Source organism: Budorcas taxicolor, chromosome 21 (assembly GCF_023091745.1).
Source record: "Budorcas taxicolor isolate Tak-1 chromosome 21, Takin1.1, whole genome shotgun sequence".
Lineage (NCBI taxonomy): Eukaryota > Metazoa > Chordata > Mammalia > Artiodactyla > Bovidae > Budorcas > Budorcas taxicolor.
In genome coordinates, this window is record NC_068930.1 from 24,334,245 (window position 1) to 24,347,270 (window position 13,026).

A 13,026-nucleotide genomic window follows, 5' to 3' on the forward strand; every position below is an offset into this window, starting at 1 on the left:
GCTTTGGCTCCTCTATTTATATGTTTCTCTCTCCCTGGGCCTGTCCTATGTAAATTGGGCCAGCCAGGAGTGTTGTTTGTTTTATCTGAGGTCCTCACTCCGGCCCTCGGACCTTCTTTTGTTCTATTTTCGTGGGCTTTTCCCTTCCTTGTCTTTTAGCCACCACCATTTTGGACTCCTTTTCCCTATTCTACCTACCTAACACATACGTGACCACTGGAAAAACCATAGCCTTGACTAGATGGACCTTTGTTGGCAAAGTAATGTCTCTGCTTTTGAATATGCTATCTAGGTTGGTCATAACTTCCCTTCCAAACAGTAAGCATCTTTTAATTTCATGGCTGCAATCACCATTTGCAGTGATTTTGGAGCCTCCAAAAATAAAGTCTGCCACTGTTTCCACTGTTTCTCCCATCTATTTCCCATGATGGGACTGGATGCCATGATCTTAGTTTTCTGAATGTTGAGCTTTAAACCAACTTTTTCACTTTACACTTTCACTTTCATCAAGAGGCTTTTTAGTTCCTTTTCATTTTCTGCCATAAGGGTGGTGTCATCTGCATATCTGAGGTTATTGATATTTCTCCTGGCAGTCTTGATTCCAGCTTGTGCTTCTTCCTGCCCAGCGTTTCTCATGATGTACTCTGCATATAAGTTAAACAAGCAGGGTGACAATATACAGCTTTGACGTACTCCTTTTCCTATTTGGAACCAATCTGTTGTTCCAAGGCCAGTTCTAACTAACTGTTGCTTCCTGATCTGCATACAGGTTTCTCAACCTGACCGTGCCCACCTGTGACTGGCTGCCTGAAAGAAGAGACTAACACACCCTTCCTCAAAGCTGGCCATTCCCGGAGATGTTTTGCAAGACTGATGGCCCTTTTTATTTACTTCCCCATTGCCTCTCCATCTTTATTCTGCCTTTTGATTTTAGTTTCTCTCTCTGGTTCTATAAAAGAATCTTCAACTAGATGGTTATTTTGAAACTTTAGTCTGCCATCTTCATCTGTGGGCTTTCCAAATAAAGCCATATTTGTGGTAACCCAAAAACTAAAGAGCAGATAAAACCAAGGAGGGTCTTCGAATGCAGGAACAGAAAAACCAGACCCTTATTGTCCTTCCGTCCCCCATGTTGTAACTATTAACAGATTTCGGGTCCCCCTGAGCAGTATGACCTGTCTCCCCTCTTACCATATAGGGAAAAGGTGTTTGCCTTACTCTTCCCCCACCCAGTATACGTGCCTCATCCAATCAGCAAATGACCCGCAAGACTCCTATCCCACTCCTTGTACCCTGGGTACAAAAGTGGACTAAGGACCCCTGTTCAATATCAGTTCTCTCTTGAACTGGTCCACTGTTCTAACAGTGTCTCCCATTCTAATAAACTTTATTTCCCTCTCATTCTGTCTCATGTCTGGAAATTCTTTTGCAACCCGCGCCCAGACCACGACAATATTCCTTGCCTCAACAGCTCATCATTGACTGAGCTTGACTTTAGGTAAAAGGAGAAGTATGTTTTCCTTACTCCATCTTCCTACTTAGCTGGATTTTCTGAAAGTGAAAGTCTCTCAGTCGTGCCTGACTTTTTGCGACCCCATGGACTCTACAGTCCATGGAATTCTCCAGGCCAGGATACTGGAGTGGGTAGCCTTTCCCTTCTCCAGGGGATCTTCCCAAACCCAGGTCTCCTGTATTGCAGGTGGATTCTTTACCAGCTGAGCCACAAGGGAAGCCCAAGAATACTGGAGTGGGTAGCCTATCCCTTCTTCAGGGAATCTTCCTGACCCAGGAATTGAACCGGGGTCTCCTGCATTGCAAGCGGATTCTTTACCAACCGAGCTATCAGGGAACCCAGCTAGATTTCCTACATTTTCTTAAATGAGCTTATAAGCTTATATTACCTTTTTTTTTTAAGTTACCTTTTAATTAATTAATTTATTTATTTTTCTGGGCCATGCTGTGCAGCATGTGGGATCTTAGTACCCTGACCAGGGATCAAACCCATGCCGTCTGTACTGGAAGCACAGCACGGTCTTAACCACTGGACCACTGGAGTCTTAACCACTGGACCACTGGAGTCTTAACCACTGGACCATGGGAGTCTTAACCACTGGTCCCTGAGCTTATGTTATTTTTTATAATGGAGGAAATAAACAAATGTAATAGGACATTGCCAGGGAGGACAATGGAAAGGAGGTTTTGTTTAGAGCAAAGACAGGAAAGGAAGAGCAGGCCTGCATTAGATGCTGGGAGCGGAATCTTGGAAGGTCGGAACCTGTCAGCAATGGGACCTTTGCTTTTCAGACCTGGAGAAGTGTGCAAGCAACTCAGGGAGGAACTAGCTCTTGGCTATCCCCAAGGTGGGTTGGAGAGTTTGTAAATGAACCTCTAGCTCCTTGAAACAAGGTCTGTTGTGCAGCGTGCTGTGCTTAGTTGCTCAGTCATGTCCAACTCTTTGCGACCCCATAGAATGTAACATTGGAGCAGGAAATGGCAACCCACTCCAGTGTTCTTGCCTGGAGAATCCCAGGGACGGGGGAGCCTGGTGGGCTGCCGTCTATGGGGTCTCGCAGAGTCCGACACGACTGAAGTGACTTAGCAGCAGCAGCAGCAGACTGTAGCCCGCCAGGCATCTCGGGATTCTACCAAGGAATCGACCTGGGGTCTCCTGCATTGCAAGCAGATTCTTTACCAGCTGAGCTACCAGGGAAGCCCCCAAGGTCCTTTGGCCTGGACTAATTATATCCCTTCTACTGAGAAATGGGACGCTGAGTCAGTGCCTGTGGTCTTGGAAATATTCCAACAGAAAATGAGCTGGAGAGTGGGAGAGAGTGAAAAGGCCATTCTTGATTTTGAAAGGAAAGAAAATGGGGACTTCAAACATTGAGCCAGAGGGCTGAACAGTAACGAAGGGGTGATTTGGGAAGACCCGGAAAAGGAAACGATGATTCCTGAGAGCCAGAATGGGTTCATCATCCCCAGCTCCATAGCACCCTTGGCTTGAAACGCTAAAAGCAGATATCCTGGATTTAGTAGGTCTCCAAACAGACTTCTTATTGTTGTCTGGTAGTGGAGAGAGTGAAGTATAATTCAGTCAGGTGGTAGCAGACTGAATTATCAGAGCCCCCAAATTAGTGGGTTGATTGATGTCAGTGTCTAAGTTGGTGACTTCCCTGGTGGTCCAGTGGCCTAAGACGCTGTGCTGCCAATGCAGGAGACCCAGGTTCAATCCCTGGTCGGGAAACTAGATCCCACATGCCACAACTAAGATTGCTTGTGCCGCAATGAAGACCTGGTGCAGCCAAATAAATAAATACAAATATTTTAAAAATGAGACTCAAACTCTCAATGCAAGGGGCACACGCTCAATCCCTGGTTAGGGAACTAAGATCCCGCATGCCACTTGGCACCCCCCACGCCTCCAAAAAAAACTATGTCCAAAAGCTCTGTTCTGTTCAACAATTTTAACCAATTGCTAGGGACTGGAGGTATAGCAGAAAATAAGAAAGATACACCCCTGTCCTCAGGGACTTTATAAATTAATATAATCTATTCATTTATCAAGGAAAGTTTTTGTCTTAAAGGAATAGAACTATTTCTTTGACCTCACTGTGAGAAGTGTATGTAGTTCATGTAACTGTGCATTCATGGTTTATAAGACCTACAGGTGGGACAGGTTGCAAACCTCTGCACACAGGTGGAGCCCAGCAGTGCCCTAGAGCAGGATGACAGGGCAGTGGGTCCACGGAGGCGACACACAAGTCGCTCCCCCAGGCGCAGTCCCGAGCTGAGGCCACTGTCTCACTCACTGCAGGAGACCCCGTGCCTGGCTACCGAGCAGCCATTTCTCACCCCCTTGGTTTCTGAAAATGCCGCAAGCCTCTCGCCTCTGGTTTTCACCTCTCTTCCCTGTGTCCATATGCCTCAGGGAATGTTGCCCCCAGCCCATGAGTGATGAGTGACCCCATCAGCCTAAGGGAAATCCTATGCCCCTTGAGATGGTTGGTTCGGGACCAGTGCGACCAATATCCTGAGGAAAAGTCCAGGGAATGAGGAAGGGTGAACTTCTGGGAAGTGTTTTCTGCTGAGAAAGCCACAATGCGCTGCTTAGAGATGTTTTCATCAGAGGTAACAGAACATACCTCCCTCCACCTACATGCCAACAAACGTAGTTTAGGAGTGAAGATACTCAGTGAGCTATATACAAAGTCTGGAGGTAGGTGGTTCCTGGCATTGGTTTGGCGGTTCTAGTAATACTAGGATCAACATTCCTGTGACTGTCTCTGTCTTTGTTAATGGTGTCAAGAAGGCTGCCACTCCAGCCATTCTGTCCGTACTAAGACAGGAAGAAAGGGGCTACGCCCATGACACCTGTGTTTCGTAGTTTCCTTTCGGCTGCGCTGGGTCTTCGTTGCTTTCTCTAGTTGCGGAGAGTGGGGGCTCCCCTCCAGCTGGCCGAGAACAGGCTTCTCACTGCAGGGGCTTCTCTTGTGGAGCACAGGCTTTAGGCACACAGGGTTCAGTAGTTTTGGCTCAAGGGCTCTAGAGCCTGGGCTCTGTAGTTGTAGCTCATGGGCTTAATCCCTCCATGGCATGCGGGGTCTTCAAATCCATGTCCCCCTGCATTGGCAGGCGATTCATAAGCACTGGACCAGCAGGGAAGCCCGACACCTGTGCTTTTTCTAACCACATCTTTCCCCAAAAGTCCCTCACATGTTCCCACCTTCATCTCATTGGGCAGAACTGTGTCTCATGGCCACTCCTCACTGCAAAGCAAACTAGGCAAGTCAATTTCTTCTTATCCAAAGGAAAAACAGGATGGGACTTCCCTGGCAGTCCAGTGGTTAGGACTCGGAGCTTCCACTGCAGAGGACCCAGTTTCCAGCCCTGGTCAGGGAACTAAGATCCTGCAAACCGCATGGTGCAGCTGAAAAAAAACAAATAATGACAACAAAAAAGAAAGAGAAAAGGGAAAAGAGGGTTGGGAAGTAGAACTGGGTTAGGTACAAACAGAAAGTGACACTCCTGATTTCTGAGCATCTCAAGGTCGGGAAGCCGCTGCTGCCCTCTTGGTTCCACCTTGAGCAGGAAGCAAGCACTGAAAAAGCCAGAGCAAAGAGATGGGAAAAAACCTGCATCCAAGGTTAACAACCTGAATGGAAAATGAGCAAGGGAGGTGAAGAAGACAAAGGTCACAGAAAAGAAAAAACAAGTAGCCCTTAAGTATATGAAAAAATGCTCAATTCGCTCATCGTAAGAGCAATTAAAATTGAAATGACACTGTTACACCACTTATCCCCTATCAGATTGGCAGAATTCCAAATGTTTGACAATACATTCTGTTGGTAAGGCTGTGAGCAAGCAGGTGTTTCCAGGCATGAAGGGCAGACTGGCACAATCTCCAAAGTCAGGGAAGGAGTAAACAAAGAAGCACATGAATTTCGGTCTTTACGTCCTCACTGAGAGGCTGTATCAGCTTACCTGGAGACCACCCTCCTGTGGGACTTCCTATTAAGTGACACAATAAACGTCCTCACTGATTCAACCGGCTCGAGTAGGGTGTCTGTTACCAAGAACCAAAAATACCCTGAATCATGCCCTGCCCCCCACCCTGAGGCCAGGAGCAAAGTTGGGTCTGTCCAGAAGCCAGATCACAGAATCTGACTGGGTCATCCAGGGACTAGCCAGATCCAGACAGGTATAGGTCCAAATGCTGAGATCATCGCTGACAGCAAAATCTCTCCCAGAGAATGAACTGTGAGCTGTTTCAAAAGCAGTGGGTGGGCAACTGCCTAGGGTAATAGACAGTCCTTCTGGTCGTGAGCAGGGGCTGCCTCCTGAGTGGTTAAGAAGCCTGGTGGAATCCACATGTAGAGATGATCCTAAAGAGTTGGAACTCGGGGTGGTAAGATGACTGCCTTGGGCTTTCTTCATATTGTTTACTTATTTACTTAGCTGTGCCGTCTTGGTTGCGGCGTGCAGGGCCTTTTAGTTACAGCTGGCCAACTCTTCAGTTGTATGGATCTCATTCTTTGAGTAGGGGTTGGACCCAGGCCCCTACACTGGGAGCACGGAGTCTTTCTTAGCCACTAGACCACGAGGCTTTCTTGGCCTGATGTCTTCAGCTATTTGGTTCATCTGACTGTCTTCTTCTTCCTTTTTTGTTTTTTTGCTGAGCTGGCTCTTTGGTGCTGCGAGGGCTGTTCTCTAGCTGTAGGGAATGAGGGCTACTCTCTAGCTGCAGTGCATAGATTTCTCTTTGCGGCGGCTTCTCTTGTTTCGGTTCACAGGCTCTAGGGCACACAAGTTTCAGTAGTTGCTGCTGCTGGGCCCTAGATCAGTAGTTGGGACACACAGGCTTAGTTGTCCTGTAACAGGTTGGATCTTAGTCCCCCAACCAGGGATCAAACCCATGTCCACTGTGTTGGAAGGCAGATTCTTAACCACTACCGAAGTCCATGTTGGCCTCCTTAACGTCTATCCAAGCCCAGACAGCCTCAGTCTGCGGGCCTGGCATTCTTCCAGACTCCTCTCAGACTGTATTTCCAGCAAGTGCCCTGCCTTCAGCCTCCCACTCACTCTGATGACTGCTCTCAGCCCTCATACGTTTAGTTTATGCCCGGCTGTTAATTTCTGACTGTTTGCAAGTTGTGTCATGTGTGTGTATTTTGTCTAAGGTAGACAGGCCCCTGAGATCAGGAGCTGTCTTTTAGTTTGTCTTTTTTTAATCTCCATTCTCCTCCCTGACAAACACTACCAGCAATAACAATGAGCATCTAATACACAATATTACGTATCATAGACAAAAACGCTTGTAAAGATGCTCAGAGGTTTGCCCCCATTGCAAACAAACACTATGTAGGTGAAAAACGGAGTTTTCAAAGCTGAGGAATGTGGGGGAGAGGAGCTCTTTACTATCCATCTGGGCTGACAGGGCTGTTAAGAATCACAGAAGTGGGAGGTATGTTCCATAAGAACACGGAACACGAGAAGACCGCATGGAACTGGAAAGCACCTAAAACAGCAATCTTCGGATATCACATCTTCCTGCCTTAGCAGATAAATGTAAAAGAAATTATAGTCAGAAAAATTTACTTTGGCATTGGAAATTCTAAAATAGTTTTTTCCAAGAGTCTGCTTTATTTTTTACCCAAAGTCTTTACCATGAGTTTCCTTGAGATATCCACTTAAGTGATTCGTGTTCTCAGCTTTTCAAAATTGTTATTTCCTTTTTAAAAACTCCCCTGGACTTCCCTGGTGGCCTAGTGGTTAGAACTCTGAGCTTCCAATGCAGGGGATATGGGTTTGATCCCTGGGCAGGGAAGCTCTGAATGCCATGTGACTGGGCCAAAAACCAAAAATAAAAGTTCCCAGGTGGCACAGTTCAGCTCAGTTCAGTCGCTCAGCCGTGTCTGACTCTTTGCGACCCCATGAATTGCAGCACGCCAGGCCTCCCTGTCCATCACCATCTCCCGGAGTTCACTCAGACTCACGTCCATTGAGTCTGTGATGCCATCCAGCTATCTCATCCTCGGTCGTCCCCTTCTCCTCCTGCCCCCAATCCCTCCCAGCATCAGAGTCTTCTTCAATGAGTCAACTCTTCGCGTGAGGTGGCCAAAGTACTGGAGCTTCAGCTTTAGCATCATTCCTTCCAAAGAAATCCCAGGGTTGATCTCCTTCAGAATGGACTGGTTGGACCTCCTTGCAGTCCAAGGGACTCTCAAGAGTCTTCTCCAACACCACAGTTCAAAAGTATCAATTCTTCGACGCTCAGCCTTCTTCACAGTCCAATTCTCACATCCATACATGACCACAGGAAAAACCATAGCCTTGACTAGACGGACCTCAGTTGGCAAAGTAATGTCTCTGCTTTTGAATATACTATCTAGGTTGGTCATAACTTTTCTTCCAAGGAGTAAGCGTCTTTTAATTTCATGGCTGCAGTCACCATCTGCAGTGATTTTGGAGCCCCCCAAAATAAAGTCTGACACTGTTTCCCCATCTATGTGCCATGAAGTGATGGGACCAGATGCCATGATCTTCGTTTTCTGAATGTTGAGCTTTAAGCCAACTTTTTCACTCTCCTCTTTCACTTTCATCAAGAGGCTTTTTAGCTCCTCTTCACTTTGGCACTAGTGGTAAAGAACCCATCTGCTAGGTAGGACCACTTAAGAGACATGAGTTTGATCCCTGGGTTGGGAAGATTCCTGGAGAAGGAAATGGCAACGTACTCCAGTATCCTTGCCTGGAAAATTCTATAAACAGAGAAACCTGGCGGGCTACAGTCCACTGGGTCGCAACAGTTGGTCACAACTGAGCTCACACACACACCAAATTACCGGTGCAAATTTTCATAGCTGGGAAGACCTGACTGTGGATCACAACAAACTGGAAAATTCTTCAAGAGACGGGAATACCAGACCACCTGTCCTGCCTCCTGAGAAATCTGTACGCAGGTCAAGAAGTAACAGTTAGAACTGTACATGGAACAACAGACTGATTCCAAGTCGGGACAGAAGTACGTCACGGCTACATATTGTCACTTTGCTTATTTAACTTTTATGCAGAGTACATCATGCGAAATGTCAGGCTGGATGAAGCACAAGCTAGAATCAAGATTGCTGGGAGAAATATCAAAACCTCAGATATGCAGATGACACCACCCTTACGGCAGAAAGTGAAGAGAAACTAAAGAGGCTCTTGAAAGTGAAAGAAGAGAGTGAAAAAGCTGACTTAAAACTCAACATTCAGAAAACTAAGATCATGGCATCTGGTCATCACTTCATGGCAAATAGATGGAAAAACAATGGAAACAGTGACAGACTATTTTCTTGAGATCCAAAATCACTGCAGATGGTGACTGCAGCCATGAAATTAAAAGACGCTTGCTCCTTGGAAGAAACCTAGACAGCATATTAAAAAGCAGAGACATTCCTTTGCCGACTAAGGTCCATCTAGTCAAAGCTACGGTTTTTCCAGTAGTCATGTATGGATGTGAGAGTTGGACTATAAAGAAAGCTGAGTGCTGAAGAATGGATGCTTTCAAACTGCGGGTTTGGAGAAGACTCTTGAGAGTCTCTTGGACTGTAAGGAGACCCAACCAGTCCATTCTAAAGGAGATCAGTCCTGGGTGTTCATTGGAAGGACTAATGCTGAAGCTGAAACTCCAATACTTTGGCCACCTGATGAAAAGAACTGACTCATTGGAAAAAGACTCTGATGCTGGGAAAGATTGAAGGCAAGAAGAGAAGGGGACAACAGAGGATGAGATGGCTGGATGGCATCACCGACTCGATGGACACGAGTTTGAATAAGCCCCGGGAGATGGTGATGGACAGGGAGGCCTGACGTGCTGCAGTCCAACACAACTGGGCAACTGAACTGAACTGAACTGGGAAGACCAAGGTGCTGGGTGGTTCCTGGCCGCAAGGGGGCGTAGTCTCCCTAGTTCTGGGCAAAGGAGCGGCCTCTGATGCCCCCACGATGCCCAGGCTCGGCCTCTGTAGGCAGCCCAGGTGCAGCGGTTTGACGAACAGCAGACCACTCCTCTCTGGGCAGCTCCCACAGTGGGCACGTCTGGGGTGCAGAAGGCCAGGAGCGGTCAGGCTGGGAGGAGGTCCTGTTCAAATTACAGACTGTGCAGGAGTGCTGTGTTGGCAGCTTCGCCCAGGAGCCAGGAGGGCGGTGGTGTCTGGGGCATGACCTTGGGTGGCTGGGGTGCTGGTTAGGGTGTTGGGCAGAGCCTGGCTGGTGACGCTGAGAGCGTGTGGGTGTGGCAGCCACAACAGAGATGGGGGCCCCAAGGGCTCTGTGGGATCCACTGTGCTGCCCTGCCAGCTCTGCCCAGCCCAGCCGGAACCGGGATTGTGTGCTGTGGTCCAGGCAGAGACCACGGTTTTCATTGAGGTCCTCTACAGTCTGGCATTACCTTCTTTAAAAGTAGCTCTTCTGCAGTCAAGCTGAATAGCTGCTCTTTCTCCACACGACTTGCACTTTGCTTCACTCACGTATTCATTCTCTTACTCATACCAGGCCATCAACCTGTACTGAGTGTGACCTATAGCCAGGCACCATGGAAATATAAGACAGCGGGCCCTCACGGACACGTACTTTGTGCCACCATATCTTTTTTTTTTTCATTCTTAAAAAAAAAATACTTATTTGGTGGCACCAGGTCTTCGTTGCATCATGCGGGATCTTTTAGTTACGGCGTGGGGGATCTAGCTCCCTGACCAAGGGTCGAAGCTGGGCCCCCTGCATTGGGAGCTCAGAGTTTTAGCCACTGGACCATCAGGCAAGTCCTATGTCTCCATATTCCATATTTTTATTCACGCTTTTCTCCCCATCACCCTCAGTCTGACCGGGTTTTACCGTCTCTTGGAGACTTCCTCAAACCTCACCAGCTCCAGGAAGTCCCTTCTGATTACTCCAAAGGGAGGAAAAGTACCTGGTTTGTCCCATTCACTGTTACCTCCTGAATGCCTAATACCAGCCCTGGTGTAAGGAGGGGCTCAGTAAGTGTTTGTTGATTTTAATGAATCAGGTGATCTTGTCTGTCTCAGATTTCACAGTCCAGATTGCCTAAAACTTTCACTTGGCAAGTCATCAGGTCCTGCCTGTGATATCTCTCCCACTCAACTGCTGTGTTTATTACCACCCGATGCTTTGTGGCTGGGTTAAGCAGGTCTCTTAACTAACAAGGGATGGGAAGGAATTTATTGGCTCATTTAAACACATACTAGGAGATGGGCAGGAAGAGTTGAGCCTACCTTATGAGATGACCTGGCTTCCCTGAGAGCTCAGTTGGTAAAGAGTCCGCCTGCAGTGCAGGAGACCCCAGTTTGATTCCTGGGTCAGGAAGATTCCCTGGAGAAGGGAAAGGCTACCCCACTCCAGTATTCTGGCCTGGAGAACTCCATGGACTGTATAGTCCATGGGGTCACAAAGAGTCAGACATAACTGAGTGACTTTCATTTTCACTTTCTTAGGGGACAACAGCAATCCGGGACTATATCAGGATACCCTGCTATTCAAGATGGCTTTTCTCTTTGATATCTTCATCCCTTGCTTTTGCAAACAGGCTTTCTCCATCCAGAAGATGGCTGTCAGTGGTCCGAACTTACATCCTTCAAGCTCACCAAATCCAAGAAGAATAGGATTTTCCTCTCCAGCTCCAATTTTGAAATTCTGGTAAAAACTCTGCTAGACTTTTTTTTTTTTAATTCCTTACCTTTCTCTTGGACCAGTCACTGTAACCAGGGGCGGTGATGGAGGTTGATTGGCAGCCCTTACATGATTGGCTGAGTTGGACTAGAAAAAGGGCAGTTGATCCCCCAAAAGCTGGTTGAGAAAAACAGATGTGGCCTTTGGGAAGAGCTGAGGCCGCCACCCTGACGGGTATCCACAACAGTGGTGGCAGTGTGTTCTCATGTATCAATATAGTCCCTGATACTGGGGAAACATCCATGCACACAATGCCTTTGCTGATAACACAAGCTTGATCAGTGTTGGCTCATTTACAGGGAAAGGAGTGTGGTGTCTTGTTTTGTTTGGGCTGAAATCCCCGGTGGATCTTCCCTGCTCTTTGCGTGGGCTGTCTGTCCTGTCGCGGCTGCTGTGGGTGGGTCGTCGGTCTCAAAGTGTGAAGCTGGAGAGAATCCTGGAACCCGTGGTATGACTGGAGCTGTCCCTTCTGGTTTTCCTTCTGAGAAAATCTTCCAAGCTGAGCAGTGTGAGTAATATTGGCTTTTTGTCTCAAAAAGGAGAATGGCGCTAAGATTGGTTTTTCTATTTGTGTTTCTTTGTTTGTTTTGGTAGAAAGCAGAGATAGCAGTTTTGTAAAATGGAGTCTTGCTAGGATGGTCTCAGGAATGGGGCCTTTTGAAAAGATGTTGTTCAGTTGCTAAGTGAGCGACTCTTTGCCACCCCACGAACTGCAGCACGCCAGGCTTTCCTGCCCTTCACCATCTCCCACATTCATGTCCTTTGAGTTGGTGATGCCATCCAGCCATCTCATCCTCTGTCGCCTCCTTTCAAAAGATGAGGCACTCCTATCAGAAGAGCATGAGGCTTTCAATAGCCCTATTGGGTAATGTTATTGTACCTATTTTTTTGATGAGGAAACTGAGGTCCAGTGACGGTAGCATGATCACAGAGCTCTAGGAGGTGGGGAGCAAAACCTGTCTGGATGGGGAGCCATGTGCCAGAGGCTTTGTATATCTCATATCATTTAATCTGCACTGCAGTCCTCTGAGACCAGAACAAGATGACAAGCTTGGAAAATTTTAAATGCCTTGCTGAGGGTCAGTAGGGCTGGGATTCATTAATTTAAAAGCCCATATTGTTTTCTCTTCCTTATACTGCGTGACCTGGCCCTGGTCACTTTATCTCCGTGTGCTTCCATTTCGTAATCTGTAGTACGTGAATAATTAGTAGAGACCTCCTGGGTTTGTTGGAGGGTTAGATGAATTGCCTCTTACACGTAGAGGACCTATTGTTATTGTTGTTATTATTATGTCACAAGACCTCCCTCCGGGTCACAAGTCAGGCCACTCCCTTTTGCAGAAAAACCAGATTCCGTGGGAGCCCCTTCCTGGCCCAGGTGCTCCCGAGGCCCGGCTGCAGGTGCCTGGGAAAGTTTGCAACGGGCAGCCAGGGAACAAAGGCTCCAGGTGCCGGGTGACGCTTTGTCTGGCGGCAGGCCTGTTTCCTGCTTGATCAGGTTGCTCTCGGCTGGCCCAGCTCCTGGAGCTGACTGCCCCACCTCACCCCCCTATCCCTGCCAGCTGAAGGCTGAGCGCTGGGCCTGGTGATGCAGGACAGGGCCCAGCTGGACAAGGCCCTTCCTTTCTGGAGCCCAGCCCAGGGATCTCACTGGCTGAAGCAGGAGACTTGGGCCACTGGGCCCATCTTCTGGCTCTTCCCATCCTCCATCTATGGAGTGGCCCCGTGGGGCGGAGAGAGGCTGGGCCTGGGGGGCAGGATCTGAGACCTGGGGATGAATGCCAGCCTGAGAAGGAAATAGTG

The 13,026-nt window shown here is 47.9% G+C and overlaps 1 protein-coding gene across 5 annotated transcripts in view; it reads left to right on the forward strand.

Annotated features, from left to right (window-relative positions):
- The window catches only part of SEMA4B (semaphorin 4B), a 91,358-nt gene that overhangs the window by 17,787 nt on the left and 60,545 nt on the right, over positions 1 to 13,026 (forward strand). For 4 of the 5 annotated variants that reach the window (XR_008201235.1, XR_008201234.1, XR_008201233.1 and 1 more), the window contains exons 2-3: positions 11,081 to 11,190; positions 11,523 to 11,731. Coding sequence is in view for 1 of the 5 variants with exons in the window: in XM_052659749.1 (XP_052515709.1) it covers positions 11,099 to 11,190; positions 11,523 to 11,731 (301 nt within the window). In the remaining 4 variants the exon portion in view is untranslated. Of the gene's footprint in view, positions 1 to 769; positions 1,396 to 11,080; positions 11,191 to 11,522; positions 11,732 to 13,026 lie in introns of those variants that run through there. The other variant, XR_008201232.1, reaches the window with a different exon arrangement.